This window comes from Grampus griseus (assembly GCF_964374135.1).
Source record: "Grampus griseus genome assembly, chromosome: 6".
NCBI classification, from domain to species: Eukaryota; Metazoa; Chordata; class Mammalia; order Artiodactyla; family Delphinidae; genus Grampus; species Grampus griseus.
Genome location: NC_139000.1, coordinates 10,770,417 through 10,792,082, shown reverse-complemented (window position 1 = coordinate 10,792,082; position 21,666 = coordinate 10,770,417). Strand labels below are relative to the sequence as shown.

Genomic DNA, 21,666 nt, shown 5'->3' with positions numbered 1-21,666 from the left:
CTAATGAATACAGAATTCATATGCCGCTTGTCAGGGCTCCTGAGCTGAGTCGCACAGATGCAACCTAAATAAGACGGAGGACAGAACAATTGTTGACGAAGATTAAAAAGTTTTGGCAGTTGGGGTAAAAAGAACACCTCATTATTCAAATATGATAGTCTTGCTTATTTATTTATTTTTGGTTCAAGTTATTTATGATTTGCCTCAAATGGACAAATGCCATTCACCAATATTTAAAGGCTTATTGGTCTCATTACTAAATTTGAAGAAGGCTATGCCATCTAAACATTAGCTATATAGAGAAAAACAGCTCCCCTGTAAATATCTGAAAACTCTGAGGGAAAAAACAACCTCAGGATATTTGCGGGGGAGGACAATTAAAAGATGAAAATAAATTCTGATGAATTCAAAGAGAAGAAAAAAATAACCTTCCATAGCCAAATGACTTACTTATATTTCCTAATATCTCTGTATTTCTAACTTTGCATCTTTCCATCCCTGGGTTCCTTCCAGTCACTGAGCTCACCAAAGAGGTTTATACACCTTCTCTGACATTCGTCTGGCTTCGTGCCATCTTCACAAGACCTCATCAGAGAAAAGGAATAGCCCAAGCAGCCCACACCTCCGCTCACCTGGAATAAGATGTCTTCCCCACTCTGTTGTCAAAGAACTACAGGCCTAGCAAAGAGGCAGAAGAGCAGGGTGATCGATCACATCGGAGGGCCAGACTGACAAGGGTTCAAACCATGATTCCATCATTGCCCGGCTGTGTGACCTCGGGTAAGATATGTGACCTCCCTACACCCTATTTTTCTTCTCAACAAAACAGGGATAACAAAGTACAGACCCCACACAACTGTTGAAAAGTAAATAAGATGATGCAGACAAAGCTGTTAGAAAAGAGCTTGGCACAGCATAAGCACTCAAAAAGCATCAGCTACTATGACTGCTGTGTTTTCAATACCTTCGCCCCATAGCAAAAAGGCAAATATTTCCATAGCCTGTGCTGTGTGTTAAACAGGCTTCTTCTACTGTCATGACCACTAGCTAGGCCTGTTTCCGATTTTAAGCTTTCAGATAAGAAAGAAGAATCATACCTAGGACTTCCCTGGTGGCACAATGGTTAAGAATCCTCCTGCCAATGCAGGGGACGTGGGTTCGAGCCCTGGTCCAGGAAGATCCCACATGCCGCGGAGCAACTAAGCCTGTGTGCCACAACTACTGAGCCTGCGCTCTAGGGCCCACGAGCCACAACTACTGAGCCCACGAACCTAGAGCCCATGCTCCGCAACAGGAGAAGCCACCACAATGAGAAGGCCGCGCACTGCAACGAAGAGTAGCGTAGCCCCTGCTCGCCACAATTAGAGAAAGCCTGGGTGCAGCAACGAAGACCTAACGCAGCCAAAAATAAATAAATAAAATATAAAATTTTTTTAAAAAAGAATCATATCTATCTATATCATCAAGCCTGACACAAGTACAAATAATGTTAGTCGTTGCTATGTGATGTTTGTATCCTACTACTGAATTACTAAAAAACAGAAGCAGCTGCCATATTTTAGAGCCAATTTTGTGTGAGCCGTCATATGACGTGCTTTACAGACCACATCTAATCCTGACAGCAACACACAGGCAGGTCTCTGGATCCCCGTCTTCTGGATGAACAGTGCCGGGCTGTGGCTTGCCCACAGTCGTGCCGTGCGTACAGTGGAAACACACTCACAGGCCAATCCTCTAGCTCCTAAGCTCCTGTGCCCTTTTCCATCTGACCACATTGAACTCATGCTCTATGCTTCCCCTTGGGACCAGTCTATGTGCCAAACTGAATAGATTCTTTTTTTTTAATCAAAATAATGCAGATCTCTGACACTATTGTCCATCTGCATGGCACAAATAAATCTGAAGCTTCAGTGTCTTTCTACTATTAGACTTAAACAAACAAAAAACTACAGTCACTTCTAAAATTTGCTATAGAACACCATATTGGTATCAACTCTTTCATTATGTAAAGTGGATCTATAGCTGCCTGCAATGACAGATTAATTCTGTTTCCTCCATAGCTACGTGTTTGGCATCACGTTTGTGAGGTAAACACAAGCCTTTAGGGCGATAACTGCTCACATCTTTAGCAATAAGGGCTTCTCTAGAGGCCAGCACTTGCCAAGTGATAAAATATGACTCCATAAATCAGACGGCTGAAGTGGCACTTGTATACGTCACCATCTATCTTTGCAGCTTCTCTCTAAAGGGTATAGGGTAAGAGCTCATCCCTCGGTATTGTGACCAGAAAAAGGACCATCACAGTTGGCACTGACTAAGCATGTGCTACTTAAAACTGAAGACACACTAAGACTGGGGGGAAAAAAAGATCCTGCTGGTGTTAGCACGCCTCAGGCAGTGGTAGAAGCTTCAGCAACTCATCTTCAAAAGGCAGAGAGCCAGAGCTCTAGAAACCTGCAAAAATTGGCTAAGCCTGCAGTCTTCATTTCTTTAAGTTGAGCATCTTCAAAGTCTAGAATTCTAACTGTAGGGCACAGCAGCTGCCACTGCAGATCTGATCCTCTCAGCTTTTGGCAGCTCTCAACTTGAGATTCTAGCAAAAGAATTTTTCAAGTTGCTATTATTGCCTGTCATGGATTTATAAATATTGTGCACTATCTGCTGTGGCATGGCTCTCATGGGACGCCAAAGCATGCCAAATGCGTAACAGAATGAAAAACAGTTTCTATTCTTCAAATAAATGCTAATTTTTTTTAACTGTGCTCACATGATGTGTTTGTTGACCAACTTCAATAGTACAGAGTATGTATCAGAGAGGGGAAAAAAGCTGATTGTCTTTTCCAGCAGTATTCAGCTGCTACTTTCATTAAGCTTGTTTAATTAGATTCCAGATGCTAATTTGCAAGTCGATACCAGAGGGTGCAGGACAGTTTGCCTTTGAATCATCTCCCTGTGATGTGAGGGTCCTGCCGCACACCGCTACCCTTCAGCAGCCCTCACACGCTTTCTGACAATTAGTGCAAAGAGGGGACAGTACTGATCTTGACAGACTAAATATTAATCTTCTACCCATTTTTATGAATTATAATCTTCAAGACTTTAAATTTCTCACTGGGCCAAATGGAAACATTCCTTCTTACAAAGAAACAGGATGGAAGGAAAACTAACCTAAGCTATCAGATTCATTTCCTTAACCCTCCCCACCCTAAAATAAAAGTTTTTATTTCAGCAATTTTCAAGATACATACTCACACAAAGCTGACACCATATTTCCAGGTACAATGGTCAAATTCCTCATAACTTAACTGGAAAATGGACTCAGAAGGCCACAGTGTGTTTATCACTAATTTCCTGTCCAGCTAGCCTGTGGATAATAACCAGGATAAGGGGCTTAGTTCTTATGCCAGCCTTAACAATAGGAAAAAAAAAAAAATTCTAGGGGAATGGCTCCACACAATTCATCGTCACCAAAAAACCCTCTAATACAACTGAGCCCTGTCATTAGGTCAACTCACACATTTCAAAATCCACTATTCTGCTAATACATAGGTACAGTGTCCAAATAAGCACCTTTGCTGATAAAAACAAAGAATGAGATTTATCAGCAGTAATACAATTTTTTAATGCCTTCATTTTTATCCATCTGAGAACTATGAACACTAAAGGTGAAGTTATCAAACTGTTTCAAAGGAATGTAAATCTGGGACCAACTAAGAAAGGTTGCTTCTGACATCTTTTTATCCACTCATTCAACAAATACTGGCTGACTACCTACTATGCACCATTTTAGGTGTGAGTAAATAGAAACGAATAAGCACAGTTCCTGCCCTCAGAGAACTTCCAGGCTAACAGCAAGGAGAAAAACAAGAAAATGAGCATCCCAAGACTAGGACAGGCAGTGTTAGGGCCACAACTGGATGAGAATTTTAAAAGATTTTTAATGGGACTTAAACTCACAGTTAGCTGGCAGTTTCTCCGAAACCTTGAGTCAGAGCTTTTACCTGAAGCAAATCACTGGTTCAGATTACTTCTAAAGGCAGAAGCCCATCTTAGGCATTTATGAATCCCAGCTAGGTTTCACTGTTCTGCTTTTTGGCCTGTAATTTCCCAATGAGCATCTGCCCTTTGGCCCATCTTCATTTTGGCCGTGTACTCAATGGGGTGTTTGCTTTGTTGACTCTGGCCCAATACTGTGTATTATATGAGAAATGTACTAGTTATCTTCTTCTGTTATCTCAAAAAAAAAAAGAAAAGAAAAAAGTTCAGCACTTTCCAGATGGGAAGAAGAGAAAGTCCCCTCCGTTTCCCAGGTGGTTTTTGATGACTCATATTTTGCTTTAGCTCCGGATTATCCTGTCTCAACTCTATAAACATGTACTGAACATCAGGAGCTGAAGAGGAGAGATGATTTCATGGTCCCTGCCCTCAAGGGTCTCCCCTCTCTCGGCAAGTAGCGGAGATGCCCCTGAAAACAGCCATAAAACAATGGGACAGGTGTGTACAATGCAGTACGGGAACACAAATAAGTGAGGAAGCAGGTGAGAGCATTGCTGGCAGGCACCAGCAGCGAGCAGGATTCGACAGCAAGCCAGTACACACTGTATTCAAAGAACAGCAAGCAGGCGAGAAGGGTTGAAGTGGAGCAGGAATGCAGACCTATGTTTCCTAAGTTTAATATTAATACCCCTGGGCTTACATGATGGTGATACAGGAATACATTTTTTATTTATATTAATAGTATGCACTCATTTTCATGTCTTGGGGGGAAAATAACCATCATATCAAACCCAGGATTTCATAGATACAAACTGTATTTTAAAAATAAATTTAAAATTAAATAGGTGAACTAGAGTGGCTGTAGGGAAGAGAGGAAAGGGAACTGACTTGCAAGGAGAACTTCTGCAGTGAAGGAAATGTTCTGTCTTGATCTGATTGACGGTTACTTGGGTAATTACAAATGCCAAAATCTATTGCACTATACAGTTCAGATCTGTGCATTTTATTTTATGTAAATGATAACTCAATTTATAAAACAGTGAGCTGATGTAAAAGAAAATTTTCAAGAAAAATAACAGTAGAGGTGGCATCCAGACATGGCAGAATCCTTAAATGTAGTATGCAAATGACAAGTTCAAGACTAGCCCTGTCCAATAGAAATATGTGAACCACATATTTAGTTTTAAATTCTCTAGTAGCCACGTATAAAAAAGTAAAAATAGGTGAAAAAAATTTAATAATATTTTTATTTAACCCAATATACTTAAAATAATATTGTTACAACATGTAACCGTATTACTAATGAGATATGTTTTTAAACTTTTGGACCCAGTCTCTGAAATCTGGGATGTGTTTTCTACTTACAGCACCTCTCAATTCAGACTAGCTACACTCAAGTGCTCAACAGCTACATGTGGTTGGTGGCTACCATACCAGACTGTGCAGCCAAAGACACTGAGAAAACATTAAAGGTTTTTAAGGAGGCAGGGACTTTCATTCCATAAATACTACAGTCTAGGCCCAGCACTGTCCAAGGCACAGGTTTGCAGTTTAAAAAAAAAAAAAAAAGACTATGGGCTTTTCCTAATTTATTTGTTTTAACAATAAAGCCAAGAGTTTGTTTCATGAGTCTGGCCTAAAAATCACTGTTTGGCAAACGATTTGTAATTATGAGAGCCTGAAACTTCCCCTCCCCATGCAATTCTCTATGAAGTGAGCAGCAGTTACTGTCCTGGAGATCCATGCAAGACCTGAGAGGCAGGTCTCCTGGGTTTGTTTGAGACACGTCCAGAATCCTTTCCCCTATTGAAGGGAAATAAGCAGACTTAGTCATTCCAACCCTTCAGTCTCAAAATAGGCAAGAAAGAAAAGTTATGGAGGGCTTCTTGCCACAGAAAGACAGAAAGCCTCCATGGAAAGAAAAATAAAGTTTGGAAATTTGAAACCAAATGTTTCCATGAGTTCTATACAAATGCAGAGCCAGAAATGACACCCTGGCCGAATTCTCTTTCACAGCAAAGTCACTAAAACAGGGTTCTCTCAACTTTCCTAAGCAGTCTCGGCCTTCCACTGAAACCACATCACTTAATCATCACCAGAAGAAAGGAGGGTGGCCAGCAGTTAGTTGCCTGGTCTTCACAATAATTTTATTATCTAATATCCCTTTAGATTTTTTTTTTTTGGCGGTACGTGGGCCTTCACTGTTGTGGCCTCTCCCATTGAGGAGCACAGGCTCCGGATGCGCAGGCTCAGCGGCCATGGCTCACGGGCCCAGCCACTCCGCGGCATGTGGGATCTTCCCGGACCGGGGCATGAACCCGCGTCCCCAGCATCGGCAGGCGGACTCTCAACCACTGCGCCACCAGGGAAGCCCTCCCTTTAGATTTTTAAAAGTATTACCATTGCCTTCTATTTACTTTTAAACTCACTTCACTGGAGAAGCAAGTACTACCTTCTCCTTAATAAACTGACTTTTTTTGATTGTCAGTCTGTGTCAAGTGTCAATAAGTTCAGTGAATAAAAACCACTCACCTAAAATTGTAAATTTAATTAACAACCTGAAATGGGAATTCAGTAAACCTGTTTCAAGCTCTCGCAGCTAATACAAAACAACAAGTGCTCTGAATTATAGATAAAATTGATCTAAGGAACACAACTCTTCAGACTGATAATATCAGAAATTTTATTGAAGGGATGATTCACATTTCCCTTTGCTTCCCTAAATCAGCAATATTAAGTTCATGGCCTTTGAATCATTTCAAATCCAAAGTCTAAATAAATAATATAAAATTACTTTAGCAGGGTGTTAAAATCACTTTTTTTTTACATCTTTATTAGAGTATAATTGCTTTACAATGGTGTGTTAGTTTCTGCTTTATAACAAAGTTAATCAGTTATACATATACATATGTTCCCATATCTCTTACCTCTTGCGTCTCCCTCCCTCCCACCCTCCCTATCGCACCCCTAGAGGCGGTCACAAAGCACCGAACTGATCTCCCTGTGCTATGCGGCTGCTTCCCACTAACTTACGTTTGGTAGTGTATATATGTCCATGCCACTCTCTCACTTTGTCACAGCTTACCCTTCCCCCTCCCCATATCCTCAAGTCCATTCTCTAGTAGGTCTGTGTCTTTATTCCTGTCTTACCCCTAGGTTCTTCAGAACCATTTTTTTTTCTTAAATTCCATATATATGTGTTAGCATACGGTATTTGTCTTTCTCTTTCTGACTTACTTCACTCTGTATGACAGACTCTAGGTCTATCCACCTCATTACAAATAGCTCAATTTCGCTTCTTTTTATGGCTGAGTAATATTCCATTGTATATATGTGCCACATCTTCTTTATCCATTCATCTGATGATGGGCACTTAAGTTGTTTCCATCTCCAGGCTATTGTAAATAGAGCTGCAATTAACATTTTGGTACATGACTCTTTTTGAATTATGGTTTTCTCAGGGTATATGCCCAGTAGTGGGATTGCTGGGTCGTATGGTAGTTCTATTTGTAGTTTTTTAAGGAACCTCCATACTGTTCTCTATAGTGGCTGTGCCAATTCACATTCCCACCAGCAGTGCAAGAGTGTTCCCTTTTCTCCACACCCCCTCCAGCATTTGTTTCTAGATTTTTTGAGGATGGCCATTCTGACTGGTGTGAGGTGATATCTCATTGTAGTTTTGATTTGCATTTCTCTAATGATTAATGATGTTGAGCATTCTTTCATGTGTTTGTTGGCAGTCTGTATATCTTCTTTGGAGAAATGTCTAGGTCTTCTGCCCATTTTTGGATTGGGTTGTTTGTTTTTTTGTTATTGAGCTGCATGAGCTGCTTATAAATATTGGAGATTAATCCTTTGTCAGTTGCTTCATTTGCAAATATTTTCTCCCATTCTGAGGGTTGTCTTTTGGTCTTGTTTATGGTTTCCTTTGCTGTGCAAAGCTTTGAAGTTTCATTAGGTCCCATTTGTTTATTTTTGTTTTTATTTCCATTTCTCTAGGAGGTGGGTCAAAAAGGATCTTGCTGTGATTTATGTCATAGAGTGTTCTGCCTATGTTTTCCTCTAAGAGTTTGATAGTTTCTGGCCTTACATTTAGGTCTTTAATCCATTTTGAGCTTATTTTTGTAAAATCACTTTTAATATACCTCATGCTTTCAACTTTTTATGCAATTCTCATTTTTCTTTAACGTATGGAAGTCCCAATCAATTGGAAACAGACACAGCTTTCAAGAAAATTTGAAAAGATTAATGTGGTTTAAAGGAGGGCCTGACACTACTGAGGTGATTTTCTAAATGAAAATCATCAGTCTTTCTCTCTATACCTGCATTAGTTCTAATGGATTTGTGGAGCATTAGGAATTCCTCTCCTTTAGTTTGAAAACTGGGAGATCGTTTTTAATTTTTCTTTTTAAGTGACCTAGTATATCTTATTTTTCCTCTGTATTTAAGAACCCCAAACAGAAAATAATGCTGATATGGGAATAAATGTTCACACTGAGAAATGAGAACAGAATTCTAATCTCATTTACAGTTGATACTTGGACCTGTTTACTATTCTTAATTGGAGCAAGACTATTGTTTCTAGTACAAAACACCTATAGCTAAATTCTATCTTTAGTCACACGTTTTAATTCCTGCAGATAATTCAAGAAAGGGGAGAAAACTAGCCATCAGTGACCAAGTCCCTTACATGTGCTATCCTCAAATACCAAGGATGTAGTGGCTTCTGGCAGGAGACCCCTGTCCTGGCTGAGCAGCATCCACGACCCTACATTCTCTGCTCTCCTGGCACTTGGCCCAAACCTGAAGATCAGAGAGCTTCCGAGCTCCAATGACACTTGATGCGCTAATGACAATGAGCTAGAGAAGAACAAAAACTTTTAAACATGCAATCTTTTCCAAAGATGATTAGGCATAAAGCATTGTCAAAAAGTAATTCCCAGAAACACCCGCTGGTATCTACACAAAACACTACTGCAAAAGCAGGAAGAGCAGAAACCTACATATTAAGGAATAGGGCAAACCACTCATAAACAGCCTAATAACTGTTGAAAACAAGTTGATACTACCCATGAAAAAATTAACATCTATCGAAAAAACAAGGGCAGATGATGAGGGCTGCCTTCAGGACGTAATGTGCCTACAAGCTAGTTCAGCAGCGAGGATAAAGCACAGTGGAGGAATAACATGGTACCATAAAGTATCCAAGCATACTGAACACTCCATCCAAAGCGACAATGAAAGACCTGTGGCTTGTTCTTGGAGATTTTGGGGTCTAGGGGGTTGCTTAATGGAGGTACATCTATCATTAAAGCAGACACAGGTGGAATGTCATTCAGAAGATACCACCCTCCCCACTACCAAAGAAAATATAACAAAAGAATGTCTTATAAATATATGTGAGACACCAGATACATACATCATGGTCTGATAACAGGCCACTACACACATGGTATTGTCCCCATCTTCTGCCAAACGCAGAACAACCTATAGGGATTTTTCAAACTGCCCGCATTTTCAGGGATTTTTCAAACTGCCCGCGTTTTCAGGCCAGGTCTGTGTGACATGCAAAGACGTACACAGTTTCTCTATTCTTCGTGAAAAAACAAAACACCTGTCATTTTGAGATATTGTGGTAACGCATAAGAAAACATGCTACACTGCAGCAGCATTTACAGCCAAGAAGATTCCCAGACAGCCCAAAGGCCAGAGCAAAAAGCTGAACAGTACAGGCTCCTCAAGCCTGAGGGAGGGCATAGCAGGCCACTCCAAAATGAAGCTTTCCCAAGTAACCAGTCTTCTCAGCAAACACAGTACCTGTGCCAAAGAGCATTCCAACTAACAGCAGTGCTGTTCAAACTTTGGAGGAATCAGCAATCAATTTGTAAATGTCCAACATACAACTAGAAAGATAATGTGAAAGAGAATAAAACTGCAGGAACTTACATACCTCCATATCTGGCCTAAACTTATCTTCAAACACGGCCATTGCTGCTAAGGAGCCAGAACCTGTAGGAAAAAAGATGCATTTTTAGCATATTTACCAACTCCCAGCTTCTCCATCTCAAGTTTACCTCGGGGCAGTAAAAATGGCAAAACACACCCAATGTCACATTCAAGTACAATGTAAATATTAACACTATAGGGCCACAAAAACCAGGTAAACACTGCTCTTCAAAAGCCTGGAGTCACACTTACCACTATCTCGGGTAAACCTGCAACTGGCCCTACTTCTACTATTGACAGGAGTAACTGTAAATCATTCACAATAAAATCCTGAAGCATGAAAATGAGGTTATGGATAATTTGTATTTGTTCAAAAATGAATGCCACATAATTTCATATATCCTGTGCTGTGACTCTTGTGCTCCAAAGCTGTGCCTTGGCAGGCTGCTGGGTATAGCGCTAAATACCAAGCCAGTTAGAAAGAATAGATTGTTTTAATGAGCTGGCCCCGGTAGAGTCACCTTGACACACGGGGAAGAAACTACAGCACCAGCAATGGTAATAGGACTGTGAGCTACGGCCACCAGGTTATTCCAGCTACAACTGTAAAACACTTTATTATGTGGCATTTATTTGGAGCTATTATTTTTAGTTCGTACGTTGAGGAGTAACAGCTGAGTAGACAAAATGACAGACAAAGAAACAAAAATTTATTATCACAATAGCAAATGGCTGAAAGGTTATGCTGCACAGATATTAACAGACAGCAAATTTCTCCCTACAAAAGCAGGATGTAAAGGCATTACAAATAAGTATGGGCTCCCTTTGAATGGATATAAAAGGCAGCTCAGCACTATGAAAATTTAAACTTGTTTTGTTCAGAAACCAGAGAATCTTTAGAAAACCATCATCTTGTCTTTACAGGGTCCTGGCAATATTTTAGGATACTCTACTTTTGGAGAGAGGATAGAGTTGCCCACAATTTTTTACTCCAATTAGAAGATTTTTTTGGCATTTATTACTTTTTAACTTGTTTTGCATAACACTATCTATTTAGCTGGGTCACAGAGAAAACCATATTTTCTATTTAAAATGATTTGTGTACATCGCTTGACCACCTCAATGGTTTAGCAAAGGAAAAAGGCAGCGATTAAACAGTTTCAAATGAGGTGTCCTGCTGATTTTATCAAGTCTGCTGAATGTATAATGAAAAAGGAGAAGCTGACAGCATCGCTGCATTGAGAAAATACAGACTACCTTATCTGAACCATTTAAGGAGGTCCAATTATAGATCAAATTTAAAGGGTAGAAACAGCAGATTTACAGACACAAATCAATGAACATGGTAATCCCAATGAATATGACAGATACTCCTGTTAGGGAATATTGCTGTGGTTGAGGATCATTACCTTCACAGCACCGGATACATCGCATCTAAAGCAGGGGGAAGCTATGAGCGTAGACGGCATTACGGGCAATGACTATTCATTTAAGCTTTGGGAGCAAAAGGCAACCCCATTTTCCCCCTCTCACAATTTTTTCTCCACAAAAAAAAAAAAAAAAAAAAGGAACCTAAAGAGATATTAAAAGCCCTTTAGAAAGGAAAGAGAAATTAAACAGATATAAAACTAGTGTACCCAAATAAAACTAGATATATATACACAAATTCACCAAAATCAAACCTTGCAATTTCATAGTTTATGTGTCCTGGAAAATCTGGAAATAGAGTCAAAGTTCACCAATGTTTTGTGACTCACATTTACTCTGAGTTTCAGGGATCAAGGGGGGAAAGTAACCTGTTTTAAGGCATTGGTGAGAACCAGTCTCAGACTTCGTAGTAAAAAAACGAGCTGGTTTTGTATGGAAAACAGAGGACAACTGTCACGAAGAAACAAGAAAATTGCAAATAAGGAAACCTCAGGAAAAAAAATACTTCTTTTCCAACCAGGTCCAAGAATGTCTCTGCAAAGAGCCCAAGGGTAAACGCACCAGAGGCCAGAAATACACATTAGAAAAGGACAGGGGAAGGACGGCTATTTACCTAAGAGCTAACAATTTTGTGGAAAACTGTAATCAATTACTGTAAAAGGGGAAACACAACTTACCTTAAAGACATCTTTCCCTAAAGACTACTAGCCTGTATTTTCTCCTGGGCCATCCTTTCTTTCGCAGTTTCACAAGAAATTAATTTTACTCTAATTTTTCCCAGGCACATATATTTCCTTCTACTTAGCTTCACCTAATACTTTAAGAAATGAAAACTATTTCCCTCCTAATATAATAATTCTTCCTTTATCAAAAGCTTTTTTTCATGAGAAACACCACCACAGAAAAAATTTCCATAAGTGGAAGTACATGCTAAATCTAAATTCTTAGAACAAAAAGTGTCTATCAATGTAGTGATGCTTCTCATCACAGTGATTTTTTTTTTTTTTAGAGTGGAAGGTGTAGGAGAGGTAAACATAGAAAGGACACAGGGATCCCTATTACACTGTATTTCTGCTTCCCCATTTACATCACACCCCCCCAAAACACACACACCAACTTACACACACACACACATACATGCAGGTGTACACATGCACGTGCACAGAGTTGAGATGTTTTCAGGAAAACAGGAGCTTGCTAAACTGCCTGATTCTGCTTCCCCTGAGATCAAAGATAAGTGGACTCCAAATAAACTTGAAAAGAAGGGGAAATTCAACATTAAAAACAATTTCTAAATCACTTGCAAATTAGCTCCTGCTCCTAGCATTTTTAGGAAAGGAGGACTTTGGCGCCCCCTTTTCAGAAGTACACAGAAGTGCTAGGAAATGGAGTGCAATTGACTTTGTCAACAGGTTTCTAGGAAACTCTGAATGTGTGTCTGCTGCTTAGAAAAGAGAAGACAGAATTTCAAATATGACTGCAAACGCCCAAAATGGCAAGAGAACATGCAAATCTTCACATAATTTCAAGGCAATGCAACCGGGGGAAGGAACAAGGAGTTTGCCATTAAAAAGAAAAAAGATGGTAAACTCAATGAGACAGGTCTTTTTAAATAATTTCAATTCAAGTTTCCCAGATTTTATTTCAATGCCACTTAAAACTATATATAATAAATCATCAAATTCCATAGTAATAGAGCAGCCAGTTGACTCACAAAATGTTTAAATATTATATCCCATTTTCCCCATAAACCATAATAATAATAATGTCCATAGATATTCCATGATTTCAGCATCAACCTATTAACCTGGCACTCTCATACCCAAAACCAAGGCAAAAATCCTCTGAAGGATTTACCCTGATTTTTTATTCCAAAAACAAGGCCACCTTAGACAATCAGTCAGAACGGCCTGGTTTCCCATTAAGGAATAAACAAACAGAAAAGCCAGGGGACAGTGTACCGGGTATAGGGGGCTCTGCTTTAGACAGTGGGCGTGTCAGGTGAAGGAAATGGATGTCAGAGGGAATATGCTTTCCACAAATGCAGGACGAGCTCTAAGAGCAAGGAGTACGAGACCTACCCTCAATTTCTCTTATAGGAGAGAGGAGGAAGCCAAGAGGGAAGAACAAGAGCATTCTGTTTGGGCACCCACCGTGGGCCACACATCGTATGTTGTCATTTGGTCATCCTCACAGCAACCCAATGAAGTGATAAAGCTTCTTGTCTAGGATTACAGGACTAACAAGCACAGGGGAGGATTCCTGTCTCAGGTGTGACCCTATGTCACTCTCTCAAACATAAAGTTCTACAGGCCACAATATAGTTCAGAGCAGACACACATGACCTTCCATGACCAGGTCTCTGGCTCGCTCAGCCCCTCCTCCTCCCCAATGTACACACACACTTGACACTCTATCAACACTAAACTGACAAGAATTTCCTAAATGCCCAGACCATTTCAAGCCTATCCCACCTTGGCACGTGCTATTCCCTCTGCCCCCTTGACAGTCCACAGAACTCCGAGGCACCCATCCAACCCCAACTGCGAGATGACTTCCTCCTAGAAGGCTTCCTTGACCACCACACCCCCATGAGAGTTTATCACTCTCATCTCTGCCAACTGTCCATCCCTTCAGAGCTGCATCCGCCATACCTAGCAGTCTCTGGCACACAGTGAGCACTAAATAGAATTTGCTACATTAGGCTGGGCTGATTTGAGTACAACGGTTCAAATGGAGGAGCTGGGGAAACGGAGCTGGCCCTGAAGGAGTGACAGCAATAAATGCCTTGATAAAGTGTAAAAGAACATTTATTACCTAATTTATCATACCGGGATGAATATAAGACAAACTCAAATGTAAAGCAAGTCAATTTTCAAAAGAAAAGAAGCCTTTAAACCCACAAAACCATGTCCTATTATACGTCCTAGTCTGGTCTGAACTCTATGATATCACAGGAATGAAACGCCCTCCTTGGATTTCTGCATTTTTCTACCAAAGCTCTGTCTCATCAGTAGTTTCCAGGTAGCTGCTCCTTAGCAACCTCCACCAAGTCTGCCTTTTTCAGCCCACCCACAGTTACTAGAAGCCAGCTTCCAGAACAAAGCTCTTCAAAACAGCAATACGAGGTACAATCCAGTGACCAGCATTTAGAGAGAGGGTGTGCACGACACTGTGACGGCTACCTAGTTACCCACTGACTTGCCTCTGCACCCACCGTCCTTCCCCAAGCTCACCCACGCCATCCACACACACCCATCTGCTCAACCACCAACTCCCAAACCGCCCAGCACGCAGGCTGTGGGGAGAGACAGGGATGGGGGGAAGGGTACGCAACTCAGCCCTCTTTCATCCATGAGGGACAGAAACTGCTCTGCACCCCCTGATCCACTGCAGCCACCTGGGTGGGCACCGCCTTACCCTGGCTGTCCAGGTTTGATGCTTATTAAAAGAATTCAACAGACGCCCCTGTGAGTCCCAGAAAGCACGGTCCTGCTCCCCATCTCTGACTGCCAGGGCCTGACTCACCCTCAGACCTTCAAGATGACTCCATGGGGCACCCACACTGCAGACCTCCAGGAGAAGAGGGCTCAGGCATAAACGCCACAAGGGTCATATCTCCAACCATGCTTTTCTTTTTTTTTCTTTTTTTTTTATATGTTGGGGGTAGGCGTTTGTTAGTTTATTTATTTATTTTTGCTGTGTTGGGTCTTCGTTTCTGTGCGAGGGCTTTCTGTAGTTGTGGCAAGCGGGGGCCACTCTTCATTGGGGTGCGTGGGCCTCTCACTATCGCGGCCTCTCGTTGCAGAGCACAGGTTCCAGACGCACAGGCTCAGTAGTTGTGACCAGCCATGCTTTTAAAATGAAGTATCTGTCTTATTAATAATAAGCGACTGGCTTAAAAAAAAAAAAAAGACTAACACCTGTAAACAATGTAAAATATAAGCCCTGAAACTCAGAGAAATATGTGCAACACACAGGGCATTAATAAGTAAAAAGAGCTCACAGATAAATAACATCAATACACCAACAGAGAAAAGGACACAGCAGTTTACAGAAAAGAAAAAAAGCAGAGGCCTATACACATTTAGAGACACTGTTCAAGTTCACTAGTAATCAAAGAAATATAAATTGAAACTAAATAGCCACTTTTTGGCTTTTAGATTAGCAAAAATTAAAAAGAATAATACCCAGTGCTGATAAAGATGTAGTAAAAAGGGCAATCTAACATTCTTGTAGAAGCACAAACGGATAGAACTTTTCTAACACACAATTTAGAAACATCAATCAGAAAGCATAAAGCTATATACACACCCACCAAACCTGCAATTCTGCTAGAAACATATTCTAAAGAAATAAATGGATAAGTACCCAAATGACATTATGATCGCTGTTTAGATTAGAAAAAAGCAAAAGTAACAACAGCAACAATAACAAAAACTGGAGGTAAATGTAAAGGTCCAACACCAACAATCAGGAGATAGGGAAAATTAAAAAATACTATATACATGGTGATTAAATAGAATATTTTTTGGCAATGTCCATGATACAATATTTACTGAGGGAAAAAGATGTTCCCAAGCAAAATTAACAGATATGTTTATATAATACATATTATACACATCTGCAAGAAAATTTTTAAAAATTATGCTTATTTCTGGGTGGTGCTACATTCTTTTGTTTACTTGTGTTTTCTTATTTTTTTTCAAAGACAATGCATTACTTACAATTTTTTAAGATATACACTTGGAGAAAATAAGAATTCAACTTTGTTAAGGGATTAAAAAAAAAAAAAAGCCAAAAGACCAAGACCTTGCCAGCTGTCACAGTCTTGCTGTGTAACAGCAGCAGCAGGCAGCTTAGTCCTGAAATCTGTACACAGGGGCCTGAAGGTCAACCCACGCATGCGTCAACAGTCCCAAGGAACAACAGCAGTCAATCATCACAAATAAACACACCATGTCTCTCTACCACAGTCCTTAGGAGGGCTTCCTTAGAACAGGCACCAAAATTTTTTAAAAAGAGATAAAATCATCTTAACAATGAAGTCCTTTGAGCATATCAGCACCACGCCAGATCTCACTTATCCAGAAGTATATACTATGTGGCAAACAAATTACTAAACAGACCACAACAGACACAGCCCACGTGGTGTTTTATGAAATTTCAAAGCACAGTCACATGAGTTTTGTCTGCTCCTCAGACATGGCAGGTAAATGCAGTCCCATTTCACAGGAGGGAAGACTGAATTTTGGAGATAAGGAACTTGCCCAGATCACACAGCTAGTGATTAGCAAATCTGGGAATGTGAGCCCCAATCATCCTAAATTTAAAGTGTCCAACACTGCTTCTGTTCCATGTGCTGCCTCTTAAATTACAGAGCCAAATGCTTGAAATTAAGATTAGCAAGTAAGCATGGAAGCAGCTCTATTTTCTTAACTCTCCACCCTCAAAAGCATGCTTTCTAACTTACTTTTTGCTCAGATTACAGCAGAATGATTTCCACACATCTGGATACAGTTAATTTGTGTTGTTTTGCTTGGAAATTCAAATGAGACTGGGATTTCAGTTAAATGTTTTAAATGATTAAACAGATGCCATTCACTATTTAGCAATGCTGTTCAAGTATCTAAGCATTTATTTTTAAATAGCCCCATTCAAAAAAAATAAAATAAAACAGTGAAATTAGTCTCCATTTTCTAAACCCTCTGAGAGTGTTTCTGATTTTAGTTTATCAGCATTAGTATTAGTAGTTCAATTTGAATCCTAACTTTTTCTGAGAGAACAATCCAACTCAGGACAAAATTTGAAATGTATCAAGAAAATTTTACTAAGATATTGCTTTTACTTGCTCTATATATTTAAAAAAATACCTCCATTAATATGGCTTAAGGAGAGTGGGAATTTTTTTAAAACATGAAACGTGTTATTTTTATACATGTCAGGGTTCACTCAAGTATGAAATCAAACTTGGCAATTCTAGAACCTATTTTATCAGACATGCTGAAGAAACTATAAAAGACAAATAATTTTCTAAAACATGCTGCTCTAAGTCAAGCTCTAGGAAGGATCTGAAAGCCAGCAGGTAGAAATCTGCTTTTTCTAATAAGGTCTAGGCTCACAAATTCTCACACTGGGGAAGGGAAAATATTTACCCTTAGGACCTTATCGGTCCCAGACCCTAACTCATTTATTGTTATTTCCTCAGGTAAATTCCGCAGGTATTTCCTCATTTTACAGACACGGAAACTGAGGCTCAGCTGACTTAAAGGCAATAAGAGGAGCCAAGATTCAAATCTAGGTCTTGTGGCTCTTTAGCCCATGCACCTTTCAGAAGGGCAACTCTCCACGCATTCTTTCAAACCAACCATCCCAGGTGCCCACTGAGCGGCAGGCTCTGGAACACGGATGCAAAAGATGTGGCACAGCTGAGCTTCCTGCCTGTTTTCCCACAGCACACCACTGAGGCCCTCCCAGCCCTGCACGACTGCCAAGCTGCTCCAGGTGGCACCACCACAGCAAGCACAAGGTGAATGGTGCCCCAGAAACTACAGGACAGCAGCCCTACTGCCCTGGCTGCCTCCCTGCACAAAGGGGAAGATGACAGAATGCGTCTTCCTCATAGGTCGGCTGAGACCTGAATGAGATGGCACAAGTAAAACAGAATGCCTGGCAGATAGTAAAAGCTCAATAAAAGTCAGCTGTTACAAATACTCTAACACAAGGTCCCCGTCCTCCAGGGGCTCTTTTATACAATCATTCTCAACAAGTCTCAGGTCTTTAACAGAAATGGAGGTCTTTAAAATTTCTTCTCTCAAAGTCATGAAGTTCTGAGAGGCAGCAGGAAATGGATTTCTAACTGCTTTTCCCCCAAATCAGTTCAACCAGATCTTTTCAGGAAAAGAGCTGCTCCTTCTGCTAAGAAGTGGTCCATTTTAAGCACCCAAGGACCTGTTTGCCACCGTGGCCTGCCAACGTGTAAGATGTATGCAGCGATAAAAGAGTAACACCAAGAACTTTCTCATCCATCAGTGTCAGCTCTCCCTGACAGAGTGCTTACTCACACTTGCTCATTGTTAGTCAACTGGCCACTCATCCTGGACAAAATTTGGTGCTCTCCACGGACCCATGGATGGGGATCATTTTTCAGTCTGTTTCTGTCTACAAGGTCTGGTCTCCTGGTGTTGGTGCCTGCTCTGGAGGCCAATACTGCCAATGTGTGAAGAGCTGATTCATGAAAATAAAAGAATGTTGGTGTCGGGGGACCACATTCAGCCACTAGAGAGCAGTGGAACTCCTCTTAGAGCTTGGGAAAACTCAGACACTGACTTGAAATGGTTTAAATGTATGCATGCATTTCATTGTAAGTCTTGGCCAAAAGCTTCCAGGAGAGGCAGGCCAAGCAATCAGACAATCTTGCATGGGTTGCTGAAATCCAGATTTGCCCTTTGTCAGCATAAGCAGTTTAATTTGATGTTTTCACTCCTGAGTAAGCACTGAGTATTACATTTAAACCCCTCGTGAGGGGAAAGAATGCTTCCTTTTCATCAGCAAATGTACCTCAATGTCATTTTATCCCCAATGAAAATATACATATATATATATTCCATTTAATATGCTAAGAAATAGATTTTAAAGCATCCAACAACATTTCATTCAGAAACTAATTTCTCAAAAAATGCAGTTCCTTTTCTAAATGTAATGTAGTCAAAAAGGAGTTAAATTTTGCTCTACGTAAATAATGTAAAACACCACTCGAAGAGAACAGGGATTTTTCTTATAATTGCAGCTGCAATGTCTCATTGACCTGACAGGTTATAAACACTTATTCTTAAGAAAAGACTAACATTTGGGGCATTCAGGCCTAAAAAGTGAAAGGCTGTGTTTTATTAATGTATTTTATGAAATGCCACAAGGTATGAGGACAGAAAACTGTTCTTCTTCAAACAGAGGAGTCATCACCTAACCCTATGTGTAAAGGATAAGATGGAGGATGAAAATTACCTTGAAATTACCTCTCCTAATCATCAGGCTCCCACAATCATCAGGCCCCACCAGGAAACTAGCTCTCACTCAGCACTGCAGAGCGCGGGGCACACACTTCTCTCCCGCTGCAGGAGTTCGAGGCAGTTAGAGCTGACAGGTCTTTCAAAGGCTCCCTTTACTCTGGCCCACATTTCAAAATATCTTCCCAAACTGCAAGTTAATTCCTTTGCGGGCCTTTTCCAAGTTTTCCTGTCCCTTAGAACCCTCTAGGACAAAGGACTACAGAGTTTAATAATTTATAAAAACACACTTAGTCTTAATTGTAAGTAAAGGTTTATCTGTCCATAGAGCCTTGTGCAAACAATAATAAATCTTATTTACCGGAAAAATGTGCAAAACACTGTTACATATATTTTTTCACTTTATTCCTCTGTGGACTAGATGGCATTATCTCCACTTTATAGATGCAAAAAAAACAAAACAAAAAAAACTAAGGTCAGAGAGGTAAAGGAAACTAACCAAAAACACACAGCTAGTAATGGCAGATCTGGTTGCCAACAAATCCCTAGTTACATGATCTCCACATGAAAAGTCTTCTGATGTATAAAATGACTTTCCACTTGGTCTGTCCAACAAGAAAGTAAAAGATCATCAAGCACTAGGTTACGAGAATGTAAAGGCACTTTTTGTAGTAGGGCCAATTCTGAAACAAAAGCAGGTAAAGATGAACTAATTAACCCCACTCTCTCTGAAATGGGGTTTAAAAAGCAAAGGACTTAAAACTGTGCGCATTGCATTTAAGTTCTGAAATGTACTCCTAGCAAGGGCTTTTATTTGGTTATAGACTAAGGACTGAACTCAAATCACAAAAGGCTTCATGGTGAAATGTCAGAGCAGAAAAAACAGGAGGAAGAGCACCCTAACATTAATTCAATATCTCACTATTTTACCTATGAGACATTTAATATTTTCTACACAGAATCAAGAACAAAGTCTACTCTAATTATAACAGATAAAGAACCAGCAAGGACTGGTTCTATTACATTCCCTGAAACAACATGATGACTTGCAGAAGTAAATATTTTCTCATCTCCTAACATAATGGCACCATCTATTGGCTTAGTACCACCATTGCAACAACCAGAATCAAGATGCATAACCCAGCTTTCATGGGCTTTTGGTTCCCAGCTGCTTAATTCCTGGCATTCCATAGTGGTACAAATTTTAAGATATAATATCCATGCATCGCACATTTTAAATCTTCTGAAATTCATCTTATATATATTAATCAAAGCAGGAAAAACTGCCAGAAAAATCTCAGTACACAGAACTGCACACAGAATGTGTTAGCACTAAAATTATCAGAACACCATGCATCAAACATCAATGATGTTCTACACACAAAGATTTTTACATGTGGTTATCTCACCTAATCCTCACACATTACCCATGGAACAGATCCTCTAACCCCCATTTTCCTGAAGGAGAAATCAACACTCACAGTCAAACAACTAATAAATGTTGGACTTAGATCTGAACCCAGTATGACTACAAAGCCCAGCTCTTTTCACTATCCCACCCTACTTCAGAAAATTAAAAACAACTCCAGAGCAACATATGCAGGGGAAAAGCACACAGTGCTTTACAGAGCGTGTTCACACACATGACATGGCAGCATCCCAATAACCCAGTGACCTTCAAGTCAAAAAAAAATCAGCTTCTTTTTAGAAATGAGGGGTTTGAGGTTCAGAGAGGTTAGGTGATGACTAGCTCTGGTCAATCAGGGCTGTGACTGAAGCCAGGGCTTCCATCCCTTTCTCTAGCATTCTAGGTAATACCTCAGCTGGTTACAGAAGAGCCGGCTCTGGATGGTCACTGGCTGTACAGACAAAGCTCCCACCAGGATGGGGTTCCCGCCACCGCATGGTCCTTGACCCACAGAGATCAGGGGACAAGACTCACTCCAGTCCTGATGGAGACCCATGCTTACAGAACGCCTGCACAGTCACCTGGCCCACACTAGTCAGGAAAAAGAATTTCCAGCAACACTAGAGCTACAAGGTCATGTGCCCTCTGAGAAGGCTTTACGTGGGCCTATAAACTAAATACAGTGCTGCTGAGTTCACATCTGACTTCAGCATTGAAAATGAATGTGGAAGAAATACTTGCCATCTTATAGTGCACTGATTTGATACAGCGCAGGACAATCTTTCAAATCGAGTCATGTGGAGATAACAAAATGTCTGCACAAAGGTTGCACTTTAGTGTAAAAATATGGAGAAATGGCAGGTCTGAATTCCCTACTGATGT

The 21,666-nt window shown here is 40.4% G+C and overlaps 1 protein-coding gene across 1 annotated transcript in view; it reads right to left on the bottom strand.

Annotated features, from left to right (window-relative positions):
- Positions 1 to 21,666, bottom strand: part of PSMB7 (proteasome 20S subunit beta 7) — a 58,608-nt gene that overhangs the window by 20,286 nt on the left and 16,656 nt on the right. Inside the window, exon 6 of the mRNA XM_082655791.1 lies at positions 9,947 to 10,005. Coding sequence (XP_082511917.1) covers positions 9,947 to 10,005 — 59 coding nt within the window. The remainder of the gene's footprint in view (positions 1 to 9,946; positions 10,006 to 21,666) is intronic.